General features: G+C 39.5%; 1 protein-coding gene across 3 annotated transcripts in view; it reads right to left on the bottom strand.

Annotated features, from left to right (window-relative positions):
* The window catches only part of slc12a5b (solute carrier family 12 member 5b), a 46298-nt gene that overhangs the window by 17794 nt on the left and 7346 nt on the right, over positions 1-21158 (bottom strand). For all 3 annotated transcript variants that reach the window (XM_039801552.1, XM_039801550.1, XM_039801551.1), the window contains exons 2-14: positions 10546-10649; positions 10184-10324; positions 7650-7796; positions 6614-6668; positions 6399-6529; positions 5817-6064; positions 5523-5734; positions 5265-5432; positions 4246-4344; positions 4039-4096; positions 2730-2904; positions 2390-2508; positions 439-537 (exon numbers count right to left, since the gene is read on the bottom strand). In XM_039801552.1, the coding sequence (XP_039657486.1) occupies positions 439-537; positions 2390-2508; positions 2730-2904; positions 4039-4096; positions 4246-4344; positions 5265-5432; positions 5523-5734; positions 5817-6064; positions 6399-6529; positions 6614-6668; positions 7650-7796; positions 10184-10324; positions 10546-10649 (1756 nt within the window). The remainder of the gene's footprint in view (positions 1-438; positions 538-2389; positions 2509-2729; positions 2905-4038; positions 4097-4245; positions 4345-5264; positions 5433-5522; positions 5735-5816; positions 6065-6398; positions 6530-6613; positions 6669-7649; positions 7797-10183; positions 10325-10545; positions 10650-21158) is intronic.

Here is a 21158-nt window from a genome sequence, read left to right as displayed (position 1 = left end):
ATTTAGTCTGGTGGTCATGCTGGATTACAGATAAACAGGCTCCTCCTCACCTACAAATCCTTCCATGCTCTGGCCCCACAGTACCTCTCTGACCTCCTCCATCCATACACCCCACCCTGAAACCTCTGGTCCACAGACTCTGGCCTGCTCTCCATTCCCCACACCACACTCCGTACCTTCAGTGTTGCAGCCCCGACCCTCTGGAACACCCTTCCTGCAGATGTCCGCAATGCTTCATCCCTGGACACACCACCTGTTCACCACAGCCTACAACCTCCCTTAGCTCTGTTTCCCCAGTTGTTATTCTTCTCTCTCTTCTGTCTCAGACTGTGTTGTATGTATTGTCAACTCTGTAAAGTCAGTGTTGTGTCCTTGGGTTTCGTGAAATGCGCTATATAAATATAAATCATTATTATTAAATGTATGTTTCAAACTCACCAGTGGTAGAACTTAAAGCGCGGCCTCCAGTTTGGCGTCCTCAGTAAAGTCTGCAGGGCACAGGCAAGATTGACAAACATGTAGCACATCAAGAAGAACCTAAAGAGAGGAAGAGAGAAAAAGAAAAAAGACAAGTGAGACAGAAAGAGGTATCCTAACTACAGTAGGCCTGCACAGGGTCGGAATGCCTTCTGGCAATTCTGGCAAATGCCAGAGGGTCAGATTTTTTTTTTTAATATACAAATAAATTGTCTTTAGGCTACAGGCCGACAGCCCATAGGATGGGTTTTTAATAATAATAAATATTAAGCATTTGGCCAGTCGGCAACGGCCAGTCTAGTACCGAGATGGACCGACCGAACCATCCAGAGGTTACTCAAATTGGGACGTTCAGTCAAAATCAAGCACATCACTTTCAAACGGGATCTCCATTTGCAGGGTTCAGGCTGTAGCACCCTCCCGGTGATCATGCTGCTCTGGGGGACCGGCTGCGCAGTGAGAAGCTGCTGCTGACGGGTGCAGAGCTTCTGTCGCGTGCCTGTCTGACAGCATCAGTATTAAATTGAGACGGTTAAAAACGTCTCGTTTAACGCCTGATGCGAAGTGGAGGCCTATAGGTATGGAAAGCCAATGAGGTCAAATACACATGAATTCTAACACGTTAACAGCACGTAGACAACACGTTAACAACACATAGACAACACGTAGATAACACGTTAACAACACGTTAACGACGCACAATTTTTTCACGCGTTTTTAACGTGTTAGAATTCACATGGATTTGACCTCGTTGGCTTTCCACATTTAGGAGTACACATGAAAACCCTGAATGAGCAGCGTCGTTCTGCTCCGTCTTTCTGCTGTGCCCCATTCACGTAGTGTTTAGTTTTACACTATGTGGGTTAAACTCTGCAATTAATCCGCGGTTCACATGTATGCATTAAACTGTGGTGGTCCATTACACTGTAGGCTATGTTCAACATCACTGATAATTTTTGATCAATAGAATGTAGAAAACATGACACTTCACAACGTTTTGTATCCATAACATGTTTGTGTTCATGTACAATTTAGTAGTAAAAGCAGTAGCCTGTGTAAGTCAATCCTATATTTTTCAACTTGGGAGCAAAATGTGCTCCTTGTGGAAAAAAAGTGGCCATAAAGTCCTGTTCATGCTATTTTAAACAACTGGACCTTGGGGTCAAGTGTTGTCGTATCCGGCCCATGTCCCAGATGTGAAAGCCCCCTTACTGGACTACTGAATATAATAATATTCCATTATATTTTGTATTTTGAATTGTGACCTGCCACCAGAATTTTGTGATTTCCTTGCCATAAATATTTACGTTTTTACCATAAATTTGTGCCTAAAAATTTATCAGAATGCAGGAATTGAAGTCTTTTACCCTCAAAACTTTGTGTTCCCCCAAAGGCCAATTCTGAGCAAGGAAAAACCCTGAAGTATATCACAGCCATAAAAAGATATATAAATTGCAGAATTAGAGAGTTAAAACAATGAAAAGATGGAGAACCAGACAGACAATATATACAGTGTCAACAGAGAGAAACACGGACAATCGAACCGACAGACAGTGACAACAAGGAACATCATACTGTAGAGAATGACAGTATACAAACGGCATAAACAGGCAGTGTATGTAAATTTGTTATAAACGTATGCTCTTTAAAAAGTAGTAAGCATTGTTTGCCAGTTACTTACATTAAATGTTTAAAAATATGTTACATAAGGTACTGCTTATATTATTTCACCACCTGTACACAAATGTAATTAGTGAATGCACGTGTCCTTGGGTGGGGCTGCATGGGCTTGGTAATGTGGGCTGGTGTGGCTACAGTGCCAGGGCTGAAATTTTGTCCCAGTCCACCCCTGGGCCTGCACAGCAATGAACATGTGTGTGTGTGTGTGTGTGTAATGTTAAAATGTACTCACATAGATAGGATGGGTGCAACTGCATCCAGTGAGGCAATGATGATGCCAATCTCACAGATGCTAGCTGTGAGCAGAAGGGCCCAGGTGGGCTCTCCATTGGCCTTGCCGTGCCCAAACACCTGCAGCAACATAAAAGGATTAAATTAAATCACATTTCATAGCACCTTCTTTGACATGAAGTGCTATACCTGTAGTATGGGACTTAATCATGTTTGTGTCTGCAGCCTAACAATACAGCAAATACACATGCCTTCATAAAGGTTCTAGCTGTCTGAGAAGTCTGAAACACTTTTTCTGCTTTTATCATAGAGATGCATTTGAATGCTTTATGTGTACACACTCTAAGAAATGGGATGATGCCGTCTCGAGAGATGGCCTGTAGGAGACGTGGAGCTCCAGTCAGACTCTGGAGTCCCGCTCCGCAAGTGGAAAAGAAGGAGCCAAACACAATGACCCATGGAGACGGCCATGCCAGAGTCCCAATCACCAGGTTGCCATTGACTCCTTCCCCAAACCTGTGGAGAAAGACAAAATACTCAGAAGCTCTAACACACATTGACTTGTTCACAATTCATTCAGATAAACTATGTCTATTTCAGTATTTTTTGTGCATTTTAGGCTTTTATTTCATAGGACAGCTGAAGAAATGAATGGGGAGAGAGAGGGGGAATGACATGCAGCAAAGGGCAACAGATCAGAATCAAACCCAGTGTGTGGCAAAGAGCGATCTGCTGTGCACGGGGCGCACGCTCAACTAGATGAGCTAGCCAGGCTCCCTGGAACTATTTCTATGTTTTTAAACTGACATACAGTATAACTGGATATATGACTGTTTGCTAAGCCCGCATGTCAAGGATTGGTTGGCGCACAACAAACAAAAGGCTGGGCAGATTAACCACTCGAAATTCTTAACTAAGTAATTTTCGAAACAATGGGTCTTTGATTTCAGACAAAGGGGAACACAAAAGCAGGCTTCTCATTTCTAGCTGGTGAGAGTCGATTTTGTTGCCTGAAATCACTCCTGTCAGTTTTCTAGCAGCTATTTATCAGCTTCAGCTAGGGAACATTAGCTTTTAATGTTGTCAGCTGACTCCTTTTAAAACAAGAACCCAAAGAGTCCTTAAATATGCATTATTATGGCTACATACATGATATCATGCTATAAAGCTGCATGTCCTGGGCAAAAAGTTTGCATCCACACCAGTTGATGATCCATGTGGAAGACATATATTTTGGCTGCTTAGTTTGTACAAGCAAGAAGAAGCTTAGATGTATGCTTTATTGTTAATATTTCCAATATTTATGGGTTTGGAGTGGGTAGAAAAAAGAAACCACCGTCCAACCTAGTCAATGGATCTCTCTGACTAAAGCCCATACATTGCTACAGCCCCATGAACATATGCAGAGAACTCCAACACTTGACTTAGCTACGGTTCCTAAGCTATGATTGATCCATCCCTGTTTGGCGGTGGGATTTAGCGAATAATCAATTCTTTTGTTTGACATTATTGAATATGGACTTTGATAAAAATAAATAAATACATAATCAAAAAAACCTAATAATGTACAGTATAATAATAATAATAATATTTAATAATAATAATATTAATCATTTTATAATATATTTTAATCTTAATCATTACACTCACTTGTCCCTTAGGACTACTCCTTCTATACAGGCACCAAACAGCACCACACAGGACATGTCTGCGGAAAAGCTGTTAAGAAATGTATTATTTGTAATGTTTGATACAAATATTACAATACCATGAAAAAGGTTATAGAAAAGTCCTCAATCAGCACTTTCATATCTACACAGTTTCTTTTTATAACGACCTCGGCTCAGTGAAGGATACACACAATAGATGTGGTGGTAATGGCTGCAATCGTGCCGATGGGGATTGACTTCTGAGCATCACGCAAGTCTCCAGAGCGGTTGGAGCCTGCCATGATACCTGTGAGTGGAGCAAGATGAAACAATCATTGGTTATACACCTGCATATGGAGTTACTATTTATTTTTCTTTCTCTCTAGTTTTTCCACTGGAGTCATTTCACCAAAATCACAATAATTAGTTTTCAGCGTGGACGTATCTGCTTTTGGAAAGATGGCACAGCTGTAAAATTTACTCTCTATCTCTTCAGTCTCAACTCACTTTCGAAATAGATTATGTCAATGTAGAAAATGTACATTGTTGGTGTTTGGCATCTAGGCTCTGACCTTGTGTCCCCAAATGGAACAGCAAATGCAACACAGCAGGGAGTGACAATAATATTTTCCCCATGCTCCTACACTGCAAAAAGTGATTGATTTGGCCACTTTGGGGCAGCAGAAACAAACTGTAAACACAACATTGACATATTATCACCTTAAAAAGTTGATTGGGCCAACTTGTTAGTTCTTGTTATTAACACTTCCAGTAGACACATTGCAACATTAAATTAATTTAGAGTCAACGTTTTGGCCACTTGATGAAGTCCAATCATCTCTCTTCTTTGAAGAAAAATATCTATCTCTTTAGCTGCAAAACGCTCCACTTCACTGAAAACAGCTCCTTGTCTGCATCTAGGAATGACACTGATTAAGGTCTCTTCAATAATTAAAATGGTACAAAAAACTGAAACAAAAGGTTTAAAAGACCCTGAAATACTGAGTTGAGTTGATCAGACCTGCAGAGTCTGTGATAATTCTTAGTTGGTTCATCACTACCTCTATCACATTACATTTGATCCATCGTTAATATAAACATAATATAACATAACAATATAGAACATAGATTAGAGCAGCTTTAAAGATCGGATAAGGACAGCACTTAAACCAGGAGAGGACCTCTTCTGCCTTAGACGTCTCTTCATTGGGCCTTTCTGCTGCTAACCTGTGACAGATGGGAAGTATATCCCAACAAGCAGTGTGAAGAAGCTGGTGATGTCAGCCAGGACGTAGCGGTTGGAGCCGGTTGCGGGACTGTCTGGATCTGCTTCTGATGCAAGCCCACGCTTCTCCAGGAACATCCCTTTTTCCAGGTAGTTGCCAAACAGGTTCTCTAAAAGACAGAGGAGCATTTAAATGAGCATGTGAGGTGGATTGATCCTCCTACTGATGATGATGGTATTATTGATAAGGCATCTCTTACCCGCCAGGATGCCACTAGTGACCCCTGGGATACCCTGTATTTCTTTAACATTGTTGTTGGTAAAGTATTCGTCACAAGTGGCATTGAGATTCTCAGAATCACAGAAGGACATCCACAGTTTGGTGGTGACGGTTTCATTGTCTATTTCGATGACCTTTGCACAGACGTCATATCCTTTCGAAGTGAGAGTTCGATTTCCCAGGAGGCAGACGCTGTAAAGTAAGTCAAGACATCAGCGTCACATACTCAAATCATCGGCGGGGACTTTGACCAGTGAATGAATGAGTCACTTACGGGAATACAGGAGGGTCAATGGCGGTCTTGATAACTCCGCCATAGACAGCCACGATGGAGAGGATGACACAGGCCAGGAAGACCAGCGCCAGCTTATTGACATATTTGACCCCCACAAACACCACCAGTGCCATGAAGCTCAGCACAATGGTGCCGTACACCCGCATGTTGTTGAGGAGAGCAGCCTCTGCCTCCTGCCCCTCAAGGCCCTCAATCTTAAAGATGGCTGCCTGAGGAACGATATAAATCTGAAAGAATGGAAGGAGGGAGAAAAGTGGAGGCAGAGGAAGGGAGGAATTATGCCAATGTGTTGTGGAGTATGGTTGGTATGATATGTTTTTTTCAATACAATGAGTAGATGTTCTTGTTACAATGGTATGCTGTGTTGTGATAATGACAACATCAGATTTTCTTTTTAACAATGCCAGTTCGGCTTGATGGGTCTATTAGGAATAAATTAATGTTGCATATATTCTGCATATGTGTGAGGTGAAAAAGGCCTCTATAGACAATATATAATGCTGTATAGACAATATTCAAAACAATAATAATGCGAGCTAGTTGATAATTAAGGCTACTTACCAGCAGAATTTCAATACAGCCAAGAATGTACATGGCACCTGCAAAAGTGGTGCCTAAGTAGAAGCAGATCCCAACAGCTCCACCAAACTCAGGCCCCAGAGAGCGAGAGATCATGTAATATGAACCTCCAGCTGTGCGTCACAAACACAGAAGAGTCAGTGCATTGTTCTGTCACACACAAACACAGTAATATATCCCCTCAGATATCCATTCACCTGGTACGACTCCATTTGTTGCGATGGCACTCATGGAGATGGCTGTGAGCATCGTCTGAAAAAAGCAGCACACAACAGAGGAGGGTTAGGGGACTCTTTGTCTGTCTATCTCCGCTATTCTGGCTTAGCGCCACCCAGGACGTTTGTAACAAGCCAGAGAATTTTTTCCCCTATCCTAAAATAGATAGGCGCTGTAGCCAGACCATATTTCATTGCTGACACAGCACTGTAGAGATAGGTCTGGCAATGCGAGACTAAGGGACTTTGAGAGGCGGCAGGTGGGAACCTCAAATTGAATATGGCCAACAGCGAGGCCTTGATGAACTGAGGGAGAAGGCAGATAAAAAAAAAAAATCCAACAGCAAGAGTCTAACTCATCTGCTCATGTTGAATTGTTCATCGCAGTGATGCCTATGTGACTAGTTAAGCACATACTTAAAGAAACTGATAACATTTACTAAATACTATACCAATACTTTTGTTGAGTACGCTTTTAAGGTACCTGTACAATAATATAAGATTACATCCAATAGAAGATTGAATATAACCATTTTTAGCATTTCTACATTGTTGCCTCCTACATTTTAGACTAAATTCTAGCATTTTAATAATCACCTTTGAGGCATGTTTGGGGTTAGCTCCGGACTATATTGAGTTGGTTGTTAATGGAGCAGCAAATGACAGATTCCAGCAGAGGAATGGTGGTGGTGGTGGTGGTGGTGGGGTGGTGGTGGGGTGTTAGTGGGTTTATTGGCAGACCGGCTTATGCCAGGATTTACTATGTCACCTTCAGCATCTGTGCAATGCAAATTATAATTATTTAGCCTGTTATATATTATTACAGCCTGTAGTTTAATCACATACTACCCGAATTGGGTATATGTGTGCTGAGGAGCCCCTTTAGATTGACATCTCTGTTGTCCTGCATTCAATTTAACACATACAGACATATTTAATGTAACATCTCTTTTCTGCGGGGCCACACAGCAGTTAGTTACAGAGAGAGGTCTTGTTACACAACACCAGTTTTACTCACTGTGGAGCAACACATGAAGACAATTACAAAGGAGCCTAAAACGCCTCCAATCCCGACCATCCACGTCATCCGCAGGAAGAGGATCACACCAAAAATGTTCTGGATACATGGTAAGTACACACCCATCAGAGTGCCCAGCTGTGGAGCCTGAGAACACAAACATGGAAAGTGATTAGTCAAAGTTGTAGTGTCTTAGTTTTCAGTCTTTCATCTTACTTTCCATGTGAATGGATTAAAATAGGGGTTATAATCTGTCAGGAGTTCACTTTGTTGTTCAGTCTCTGTGTCCTTAAGTCTATTCTGCCTTTTAAATTCATGAAATGACATAAAACTGCACATTAGAAAGAAAGGGGTTTATTCTTTTCAAACACAGAGATTGTAATCGTAATGAGAAGAAGATAACAAGCTCTTTGTTCATTTGAAATGGGTTTATTTCCTCTAAGTAACCTCTCTGCAGAGAATTGGGATAAATCTTTATTGTTTTTTTCAAATGTTGTTTTGTGTAAGATTAACATCGCTTTTAAATTCCTTAACTACTGTGTCTGGTTGCAGTTCCTACGAGGCGGCAGAGGACAGACAATATTACATTTTTAACACTATCAAAGAAGTGACAGTGTAAAGAATACACCAGAAAACAAAATAATTTATTAGATTAAGTCTTTGCTTGTCCTTATGCCTCATTTAAATTTCGCAGAGCACTCTATGAGGAGATATGTGTGATGAGAATGAGCTGAAAGATGAACGGACACATCAAAGTCACTGCTTGTGTTTTGTCTACGGGGGAAAAGCCGGTGAGAGTGAGCTTGTGACGCTCTTGACTGCCCGTGCTGCAGGATCTTTCGGGTGACTCAGCGTCTTCATATTGCGCTCACCCTTAGCTTCTCCATCTGTGTCTTTCCCTGCAGACTTAATTTCTCAAATGAGTACAAAAGGGTTAGCCTGACATCCAGCTTGAGTAAATCGCAAATGCAAGTTATGTGAGCATGTGCCAGAGCAAATTAAACATGAGCTTGCAGATTCGTCTTGTTCCCAGGCTACAAAAGGGTATACAGGTCCTCAATGTATTGTTGCTTTACACGAACAACACTTTATTGTAATGCATACCCCTATTTAACATTTATAAGCAGTATATAAATATATAATACATTATTTATATCACACTTTAATGTAGTTATATGCACTCATAAGGACACATGTGTTTATTAAAGTCTCTACCTATTAAAACAATAATAACTTCTCAAATGAAGACACTGTGTTTTACTATATTGTCATTCATTGTTTACAGCCTCCCCCCTTATGGGTGCCCACATAAGGCGTTATAGTTGACAAATTGTTTTAAATATGTTTTAAACATAAAAAAAAATGTTTAATACACTCTTAAATAGGGGGTGTACACTTGTCCTGTAAATAGGCCCAAATTATGATGAAGCAGTTACTTTCACTATGCACATTTTTAGTATGAATAGTTTCTACCAGTTGCATCATACTGTATGTCCAGTGAGGGAAAGCTTAAATGGAAAGTAATTCAAAATGTAAGTAGTTTTCACAGGGCAGAAAGAGCCGGCAAGAAAGAGACAAAAAGCTTCACTGAAACAACTTAAAAGTACGTATAGGTTTCAGGTCACTGCCTCCAGCGCTCTGCATGTGGAAACACAGCTGCTCCTGTGTATGTAGGTTGTATATAACACACCTGAAAACATCTTTGAAGGAAAGATTTATACATCCACTCTCTCTTTTGTATCCCCTGCGTAACAAACCGCACATATATTGTCCTACCAATGATACATGTGACCTTTTGGGCGTAATTAGAAATGGGATTCATTTAGTAAATTATCTTTAAATAGATGGCTTTACTATGCCCTCTCTTTACAGGATATTTACAACTGAAGAGTTTCATGAAAACAAAACGTATAGTAATTAATATATGATGGAGAGGGCAGAAATACTCAACAAGGAAAAAATAAATTAAAAAATATACAATTTTGTATACAATAGGCCTATGTAAAAAAACTAAAACAATAAGCAAAGTGTATTGGGCTTGTGTCTATTATAGATCCTCTAGTGGTATCAGTCAGTGTTAGTGGGTTTATTGGCAGAACGCCTTGTGCCAGGATTTACTATGTCACCTTCAGCATCTGTGCAATGCAAATTAGTGGTACAGTGGTGTATGTAGTGCTGGTTTTCATTTCAACCATTCTACTGATCTGTTCCTCAGTGCAGTTAGAGGTTTGTTTGGATCAAATTAAAAGCTGCATTCCCACTTATAATAATAATGGTTTGCATGAATAGTAGAATCAGTTGACTTTTGTGTTGATGGATACTGACTAAAAATGTAAGCAAAGCAGAAATGAAGAAAATTAAAGTCAAAATTGAGGACAGTGAAAAACAAATCAACGATGCTTACAAAATGGAGCATAATGTACATGTAAACTTTTGCTCTTTGATTCCTGTTAGTTTCCTGATTTTTAGATGACGATTCTGGTTCAGATTGCTGCAGGGTTGGATGGAGGAACAGATCACACGCAGTACTCTACCTTGACAGGTTTCTTAGATGGGCGAGCCCCCTCCTCGTTATTCTCGGCCTCTTCGTGCTCTTTGCTGCCCGTCGGCAGGTTGGAGTAGTTGGCCAGACTGCTGAGCAGAGAGGAGACCATTGGACTGGTATCCATCTCCTCCTGCAAAACACACACACACACACACACACACACACACACACACACACACACACACACACACACACACACACATGCAAACACGCCCGCACGCACGTCCGCACGTATACACACATACACACACACACACACACACACACACACACACACACACACACACGGTCATATTAGACCTGGTGATATCATCTGCATGTTTTTTACTGGGTTGTGAAAACTATCCTCACCTCAAACAGAGCCATATTCTTGCCGTCATACTGCTGGCTCTTGTCTGTGTTGCTGGCTGCACTGCTGTTGATGAAAGGACTGCTCTCTTTGGGGTTCCCATCACCTGAAAACACAGAAAGACCAACTGGCAGATTTAGAGCCGAGTCTTCTTCGCTCACAGCTGCACACAGACATTATGCAATTATGTTGACAACACAATGAATAGTAGATTGTAAATACATGAAATTACTGTGATAAAAATATCCATCATTTGGAATTTAATACTGAATAGTGCTCTAAAATCTCTCAACTCATATTAGATGGACTAATGTAGGATTAGATTTGTTTTTTTCTACTGGCACTAAGGTGTTTGATTAAAGACTTAAAAACATTCTCATCTCGGTGGCAACTTACTTGCGTGTTGGGAAGGGTTTGATCACGTCTTATACGATTGTTTTCTCAATTCTTTGAATGGAAATTTAATAGTTCAAACATAATATTGCTTTTTGAGTGTAGGAAATTCTACATTTATATACAGCATGTGAGTCATAGAGAGGAGCATACACATTATAGGACTTTGACACCAGAGAGCAGAGAGTTTGCATCCTGAATTTTAGGTGTGGTTAGATTTACAGAGAAGTCATGGTTTAAGTTAAATGCTAATCTAGTAAACACATCTTATCCTTATCTTATTGCTTCAAGTAACTGTTGACTTTTTCAATAGTAAACCAGAACCATGATCTTTCCCAAACCTTAATCAAACGTTGAATCATGCTTTAGTTGCTACAAGTGAATATAAGAAAAAAAAAAACTAATGAAAAGCCTGTACAAGCCTGCAGTTTCTGGTTGGTAAAAGCAACACAATCAAGTCGTCACTTTCAATTCCCCAAACTACAGCTGTATTATACACTAATCTTTAAAGCAAAGAGGAGAGTCAAAGCCAGCCAAACTGCTCTCATGCAGCACATAATCCTTTGAATGATGGACTGCTGTTCTAAAGACGCACTCACTGCCTGTCAAATTGGATTAGTTTTTGAGTTTCATGAAGGATTAGAGCTTTCAATAGCTTTCTATCAATACCTGAACACAACACATTCAAAACACATGAACACAATATCCCACTTTCCTCCGGACTTCTTCATTAGTGATGTGAAAATCCTTTAAAATGACCAATATGAACTCTTCATTATCATTTGTTTGCTTTTTGTTTTAAGAGGCAAATAATCTCAGACTGTGCAGCAGACAATAATGAAGAACGGACCAGTCAAACTGCATTTTGTGACATTTAGAATCACAGCATTTCATTTATTTGTACTCAGGGTTAGTTTAGGTTATGTTGAAGCCAACCACCTGAGTATTCTGTAATCCACCATAAATTTTAAATCTGCATTTAAAGCTCATTTCAGCTCTTAGCTTAGAGTGAAATCAGCTTTTAAAACCATGTTTTACTAAATGCCTTTGTGTGTTTGTGTCTGTGTGTGTTTGTGTTTGTGTGTGTGTGTGTGTGTGTGTGTGTGTGTGTGTGTGGGTGCATATGCATGTGTGTGTGAGGACTTCTCTCTGTGCATGTATAAGTGTTGTATGTGTTTGTAACATATTTCGTACAAGTTGCTTATATTCCTGCTGTTTCATCGTTGAGGGGGAAGTGATTGGCTGAAAGGTGTAACTGTTGACAACACCACTGTCAAAAAAGGATATAACCTTTTCAAATAATGAGGTTGAGTTTGAATAATTTCTTAAATTATTTCAAAATGCATTTGTTCATTTATTGTATATTTTACAAAATGTATTCATTTCTTATTTTATTTTATTTGTGGCACCACAGCAGAGGAGGCAGATTTGCTGAACCAAATACTTCACAGTCTAAATCTGACCCAAGAGGCAACCTCCGGCCCTGAAAAGTGAAGCCAATACAGAAGTGCCTGCATTCTTTCTAATTGCCAGCAGGGCAACTCCACTGGTTGCAAACAAATAATCATCATAGAAGTCTAAGAAAAAATGATCCTACTAGAAGTTTTTTTAACTTGAGATGTTCAGGGCTGTCCAGCAAAAAAACATGAGGCGCTCAGCAACGCAAAAAGCAGTGAGCAAAATGTGCTCTGTTTGGTAGGGGCCCTAAGAAGTCAGCTGATCATTTTTGTTTTCCAGTTACGACATTTTGTTTTAAGCCTGTTATTAGCCAACATTAGCATCCCAATTAATATGTTAATGTGAATGAATGATGTCCAAACCAAACTCAAGGCTTCAAAACGGTAGTCCACAAACCAATGGGTGAAGTCACAGTGGCTACATCCATTTCTTTTAAACAGTCTATGATATACCCTCTGTTTTCTGCCTCCTGACACTCAATGAGCTGCTAAAACATTTTCATGTCTCTTACGCAATGAAGCTGCGTGTCAAAGTTAGCGATGTTACCCATGGGATGGGAATGTTGTGTAATAAACATCCTAAATCACACTGCAGATTCATACAATAATACAAGCTGTACTTGGCTATGAAATCTTTGTATTTCACACCCCAAACATGTCAACAATAGTCATCCATTTACAAGCTGTACAAAACATACCTCATTTGTTTAATTCTATCCTCAGATTAGAAACCACATCCCCCTCCTCATCCTTCACTGCAATCAGTGAGTGACCTTGGAGTGTAATCAACCAACCAACCAACCAACCAACCAACCAACCAACCAGAGATCTCCTTGACCATTACTGTGACAGACAAGGATACATCAGTCTAATTTTGCCTAATTTATTAATTCCTACATCTATCACATAATTTGTGCTGCATTTAGAAATGTGTCTGCCGTGAGACCGTGTTGAATAATAAGGGTCATGCAGTCAATATAACATTTGTATCACTCTGCAAAAGGTTTCAAACCAAATATTACATTGCTGCAGCAGTTTATTTTTTAGCCATGCTGGCTAAAATATCTCAATGCCTATTGGATTCCTTAATACCTGCAAAACTAATGACATTCAACCAAATTTTATCTGATTTCTTTACTGTTTTATTATTCTCTGTAGCACTTTGCGACACACAAGAGGGACACTGCACAGGACAGAAATTCAGACCCCAGGTCATCTGGAAAAAATATGTTTTTTAAAATGTTTTAAAAGATAAATCTGAATCAGCTAGTCTGGTAGAACTACCTGGGGGCTGTAATGCAGGAAGAAGAAAACATTTTTATTCTTCGTCCATGACTGTGATACAACCAGAAGTGCTCTGCCCGAGGATTTCTCCATCTGTTCAAGTTCATAAGTGGCTAAAAGACGACTGTTTGTCTATTTATCTGGGGCATTTTGTATTATCTGTAGTCTAGGTGAGCACTGAAAAATGAAGTGCAACTCTGATAAAATCAAAGTACAGACAACAGTTTCCCTTCGATTGCACAACACAGAAGAATCATTGGCCAGGAGATTAAAGAGAGTTGAAAGTGACCTACATACATACATTTCTGCAACTGAAGAGAACAAAGAGGTTTATATGGCTGTGAACAGCACTTAAGATTTATCTGTATTCAGTTGTAAAAGCTTCCTATACCTGAGAATCCAGAAAACTGTCATGTAAAATGACCATGCAAAGCTTCAACTCCCAAACATCGCTGCAGCAATGGAAACTAGAGACTTAAATGTAATATATAACTTAGAAGCAGGTGAAAAAGCTTATTAAAGCACCAGGGAACAGACACACTGAGTGTATTTGAAGTAATGAGTTACTGTGGGGCTGAACATGTGAAGCAACAACACAAAAGTACTGCGTTGACTTTGTCTTTAATGTGCGGGTCAGATCAGGACGAGTTGCCCCATCTGACCCATAGTCATCATGTCCACAGCAAATTACTGCCCCAGGACGAGCTCTTTTGCATTCCTTTGAGTGACTTATTTCTAAAGCACCTCTAAAACACAAAATTGCATTCATTTTCAGCCCGTATCTTAGTGTGTGATGGATGTGGATGGGTTTACTGGCTTATATGTGTTGAAGTCTTAATAAAATGACTCGGTTTAGATAGTAGTTAAATAGGTTCTGCATTTAATGGCTCAATCAGTTATGTTTTAGTGTTTAAATCTGAGGTAAATATTCATATTTTATAAGAACAATTCATCCTGAGGGGAACATGAATGTCTGTACCAAATTTCATGCCAATCCATCCAATAGTAGTCCACACATTTTGCTGCGCTAGAGGAAAAATCAGGGGATCATCAAAGTAAGTAGGAGTTATCCTCCGGAGACCATTAGTGTGTGTGTTCACAATGTGAACTCTTCTGTGGAGAGTGAGGCAGGGAAAAAGATTGAAAAGTTAATTTTCCAGAAAGAAGGAATAAGCGTGAACCTCAAAGTTGTGATGCTTATTGTGCTCTAACTCTTATGATTTAGCATATTCAGTGCTTCAGGGGAAGAGTTATTAAACTACAGATTTCAATTAATAAATGACCTGTCATTACAAAATGTTTACTCTCAGACTGTGTGCATAGTTCATTTACTGGAACTCGGTTCTGCTTCTAGATTAAACTATGACATTAGTCCATGATGCGGTTATTTTGAGGGAGATTTTTGCGTTAGTTATCACACACACACACACACACACACACACACACACACACACACACACACACACACACACAACCTGAAAACAAAACACTTGCAGATAAGTTTGTGACTCAAATGTTTCATCCTCAGGCCAAGACAGACATGACGTATTGATAAGAAGTGATCGGCTCAGAAAGATTACATCACTGCTGACTTACAAGATCTGAAAATATTTATAATGATGCTGCTGCAGCAGCGGCCTAAGCTGTCACTGCGACTTGACCGCAGCATGCAGATGAAAGGCAGAGGGCGGTGTAGATTTGTACCCTTGATGTGACATGGCTATTACAAAATGGACAGTTTATACCGGCTTTTAAAAGCTTAATAGGATGCAGGCTCAAGGGGATTATCCAGCAGCTGCTGGAGGCCACAGAGGAAAGCAGAAATTAACTTCTGCATGTTAGAGAACTGCACCAATCAGCTGCACAGCAAACGTCACAATTACATCCACAACACACATACCTTTGATTTTCACCTACTCTGCTGTAACTGAGAAATTAAAGCTAATTCCATAAAGTCATTTGTTTAATTTAAATTATCTTATCTCCTAACTGACACTCTTTCACAGCCTGCTGCCTGCCTGTGTTTCTGTAATCTCAGATTGTAATCAGCAGGGGTGACACTGAAATGTGCTGCCAAAAATGGTTTGACATTGATTGTTGAACTTGCTATTAAAACAGGAATGAGGATACAATATTGAGTTAACGGATGATGTTGCATTTTCTGCAGCAGAAGCAATACTATATGATGAATAATGTTTTCACGTGAATCTCATTACAGATATATCCACTGTTTGTACTGTACATATAATGGATTTGAAACAAAACAGTTACACCTGATATACTCTTTTAAAAGCGTTTTTAGCTATGCTTTGGCACATTTAAAAAATATTTTAAAATTAGATGCATTGCCATTGAATTTTTGTGCAGACATTCTTTTTTTTCCCAAACGATAATACTACTGACTTTGGAGATTCCCTGACTTTTCTTCTAGCACCATCATCAGGTTCAAATTTCCAATATTTGGTTCATGACCGAATACCTCAAATTTACTAACATTCCCATCTAAATGAAATGACTGCCACTTTTACCTGACAAGATACTATTAACAGATTGATTACAGCTTTTGACAGACTTGCAGGGATTAATGAAGTCACAGGCTGCGGATATGCCAGCTGACATGCACTCAGCTAAGATTTGTGGGGGTCATTTATAGTCCTGATTTGCTGCTCTTAATTTGGAGTAATGCTCTGCCTGGCCCACATATGTACAATATAGCTTTCTCCTTCATTTCAAGCATACCATTATTAAACACTGCTATCAGCTCACTCCAATATCTTCTCTAGAAGTCATTCAGTGTTCAAAAATAAGCTACACAAATGAGGTTCTTCAATTTGAGATGTGTGAATGAAGACACGTCATTTCCCTGACCTCATGAATGATTTTTTACCGTAGAAATGTGATTCACACATTCACATTCCTCTCAAGATAAATTGTAATCACTTTGGTGATCTCTGAACTTTTCATCAGGTCAAAATTTCCATTTGTCCAATACTTTGGTTTATAACCAAATACCTTCAAAACTAATTATGTTCCCATTAGCCACAGCTTTGCTTTGTGTTTAAATGTGCAAATGTTAGCATACTAACATGCTAAATTTAGAAGGTGAACATTACACCTGCTTAGCATCAACATTATGAATATTTTAGCATGCTGACGTTAGCATTTAGTTCAAAACAGATACAGCAAGTACAGCCTGAATTTATAATGTGCAGGACCAGTCCAGTGGGATATAAATAAAGAAGCCAATAATACTTATTATTATTATTATTATTATTATTATTATTATTATTATTAGTAGTAGTAGTAGTAGTAGTAGTAGTAGTAGTAGTAGTAGTAGTAATAGTAGTAGTAGTAGAAGAAGTTGAATCGGTAACATTTTATTTGAAGGCATCTACATAAGAGTGACATGACACTCTCATTAACACATGACACTGTCATGACACAGTCATGACACATGGACCCTAACTCTAACCCTAATCCTAACTCTAACCATAACTTGTCGTGACAAAAACCGAATGACACTTAATAAAAGAAGCGTTATGTCATAAACGTTTATGACTTGTTTATAATGTTTATGACACGTTCATGACAGTGTCATATCACTCTTATGTAGATACCTTCAAGTAAAGTATATATTTTAAATGTTTTAACAAAAATCTCCCACAGTCAGTCACAGTTTTTTGACTCATTCAATCACTGATCTTTTTGTAAAGCAGACATCAGGCTATTTAACTAATATCCTCACATACTGCTTTCTTCTTCTGATTAATGCATGCTTGCACTTCCATAAGTGTCTTCTGTAGAACCAATATTTAATGTTAACCAGCAGAAAAAACTTTCATTTGTGCTCCATAGTTCTCCAGACATGCACAATATGTGTCAAAACAGCCCAGCTTTTTCAGCTGCACTTTATGCAAATCAGCTGAATTGCAGTGATGCAAAATCTTTCACCCATGACAATAATTTGCAATGGGTTTAGTAAATATTCCCCCTCATCTTGTCAGCTCCCTCATGTGTTACACTTGCATAAAGTCCTGATGTTTGTGTGATGGCTATGTACTTGTATCACTATAGCAACGCTTCATCAGTCCCACAGAAACAAACATGTGAACACAAACTTGACCACATCCATCAACTTGTCAACAGATCTCATCTTGATGCTTCAAAACAAAAAACAGCTCAAAATTCAAACCAGCCTCAACATTTCCAGATGTGAAGCTTTTTTTGTGTTAAACAAAACAATGTGGTTGCCTCTGATATCAGTTTACACTTCTGCCTCTCTGACATGCATGAGCGTGTTTGCCAGAGAATAGCTCTCAGTTACCGGTTACTGGTGTTCTCAGTATAACTCAGCTGCTAATGAGACCACCCGGCTCCTGTGTTTGTTCACATGTTTGTGAGTCAAACATGTGATATATATACTGTATACTGTATATATATATAGTGTATAAATATAGGAGGTATATCCTTTACATTTGTATAATCTGAGTACTCTATCCACTGCTGCTTCACCCACACAGTGGAGATAAAAGCAGGGCAGGAAGTAACAATGACGACAACAGCTTTCAAATGGACTGAACTATAGTTTACATACCGTATGTGCTCACAAGCAAGATTAGAAATGTATGCACCTATAGAACGTTTTGTGTGGATTTCAGTTGGATGACAAAAGAGTGTAAAATTGATTTAATAGAAACTATAAGCCAATAACATGAGTGTGGGGAGCAGGTTTATCATCAATGGATCAAGCTCTAAAGCAATTGTTCCATAATAAATGTGCCTCTGGCTTATTTGTTATGAGAACAAACCCTGATCCTGGGCCAGACAGCTACTGAGTATTCTCCACATTTTCCTCCTCCTCATCAAACTCAACATCAAATGATTAATTCACAGCTAGATCCACTCAAGGGAGTGTGAAGGTTAATGAGGGTGATTTTACCAAATGATTTAAAGGAAAGGGATCTTCACTGTTTACTGGATGACTCTCCCTCACATGGCATAGGTGGGCATGGATACAATAAACATGTGCAGGTAAAGGCAGAAAGCTACTTTGAGAATGTGAGAGTCCAATGAAAGGTATCTGTAGATGCATGAAAGGGTGGGAAAGCGTTTTTTACTGGCAACAAATCCCATTAAAAGACCAAATTCAACAATGCATTAGTCCGTCTCTCAAAACTTTCTGATTTCTCCACCCTGTCGTGGCTCACAGCCACAAGCCACCGGTTCCTATTGAAGACACACATGTATAAAAATTGGTTAAAAATACATACTTTCATTTCCTAAAACATATGGGCACTGTAGTTTCTAGCAAATGTTATTCAAACAGGAGTAGTTTGTGTATTTTGTCGGGGACTATTTTCAGCCGCAGATTTGGTGCTCTAGGAGTAATATCCGGCAACTGTTCCGTGTATGTGGAATTGTGGAAACTGCTGTTTATTATAATAAAGAAATATGTCAGTCAGTCTAACAGTGTGCCTCCTTGATGTGTTTTTAACAGTTTAAAAAAAAACAATGGAGCTCAATAGCAGAGAGGAATAAATGACTGGACCGCTGACAGCGAGCTGTGGGAAGGAAAGTAATGAGGAATGAAGGATTAAACCACACTGTTTTTCATAATCTCCAATCTAAGACAACTGGTGAAGAGATGTTCAGTCGGAGGATTAGAGGAGAGCTATATCATTATTCCCACTTTCTCCAGTTAAATTGCTCTGCTCCTGGGTCTCAAAGTGTCGGCCTCTGTAGTGTGATCCAGTTAAATTTCTCCAGTTAAATTTCTCAATACGGTCTTAGTAAAGCCATTAAAAGCCCCAGTGAGTGATGTCACTGCCTTAGAAAGTAAAAGAAAGCAAAAAAACACCACAACCCTGTGCAGTACTTGATCAGCACTGAACAGTAGACAGACACAGTTAGCGACTAACTGGAGTAACATAGTGGAGCATTTAACAGCTAAAGAGCCAGATATGTCCTTCAAGAGTTGGTGGGAAACAAAACGGAGCTAAAAGAGAGTGAATATTCAACCTATACGTTCATCAGGTGATTAAACACACAACTCCAAATGAATGTGGCTCTGTATCGGCTGGATGTGTGAATAAGTAACTGTTTGCTAACAAGTTTGCCAATTTTCTAAGGTGATAATGTGTCTGTGTTATCTTTACAGCTTGTCGTGTGCTGTGGACAAACAATTAATGCAGATTGAAGGTTACATGCTTTGGGCAACTTAAATTTTTTTTCACTTTATCATTAATATGCGTTCCCCCGCCTGCCTATGGTCCCCCAGTGGCTAGAAATGGCGATAGATGTAAACTGAGCCCTGGGTATCCTGCTCTGCCTTTGAGAAAATGAAAGCTCAGATGGGCCGATCTGGAATCTCCTCCTTATGAGGTCATAAGGAGCAAGGTTACCTCCCCTTTCTCTGCTTTGCCCGCCCAGAGAATTTGGCCCGCCCATGAGAAAGAGAGAGACATCATGGCTTTCAAACGAGCAAAGTAGCAGTTGGTCAAGGCCACACCCCCACCCTCCACCTTGCCCCCACCCTCTCTCCTCCTCAATAGCATTCAAAGTTACACAGAAATGGCACATACTAAGGAAAGCTCATTGTGGGACTGGCTCTAGTGGCTGTAATTCTGCACCAAGGCTGAATTTTGGGAAAGAGACTTTAGAAACAGTATAAGGGGACCACTAAGGTCTATATAAAAGTATCCAAAAAGCAGCATGTCATAGGACCTTTATACAGTCCCATCTTTTCAAGCTTTTTTCTTCTTTTGTCTAAAATCAATCCCTCTCTGTCTAATTTCTGTCCCAACAGTGTTATTACATCAGATCAGAAAACGTGTATATAAGTCTTATTTTTGGGACACGCATGCAGGTAATTTATTTCTTGCTTATTTTTCCTGGAAGCAAAATTATGTCACACGTCATTCACTTTCAACCAAAATCACCAAATGAAAGTGCCAAAATAAAGGTAAACAAAGGCCCCTCTGTATGATAACACATATTAACGTTACAGCATGCCAACAGGGCAGTGATGTTACATTGAAAGGGTTTATCTGACGCACCAAGGCTCGTCCAATAAGAAGACACGAGGTGGATTCATTATGAAATAAAACGGACAATGTACATACATTAAGCACATTGAATTGGATCATGTGCACAACATTTTTAATCCAACTTCCACATTCTGACCTGTCACTCTTTCTGGATTAAAGTCAGTGTCTGAAACACTCTTCATTGAGTGTTCAGTAACTGAAGAGCCGGGCCAACTCGACAGAGGATTACTGACAATCACTGACATGACTTATCTTCCTGTTGCTCAATGTTCAAAACCTGCCCTGGTTAATACACAACTGTCACATGCTGGAGGTAAAAGGTAAATCTGTTATGTCAAACCTCAGTATTGTTGGACACTGCTGACAAATGTCCGGTGTGTTTCCTGTCCTGAGCCAGGTTATTATAGCTGGAAATCAGCTGAGGACACATCAGTG

The sequence above is a fragment of the Perca fluviatilis genome, chromosome 5 (assembly GCF_010015445.1).
Source record: "Perca fluviatilis chromosome 5, GENO_Pfluv_1.0, whole genome shotgun sequence".
Classification (NCBI taxonomy): domain Eukaryota; kingdom Metazoa; phylum Chordata; class Actinopteri; order Perciformes; family Percidae; genus Perca; species Perca fluviatilis.
Note: the sequence above shows the minus strand (reverse complement) of the source record. Positions and strands in the feature narration are given on the sequence as shown.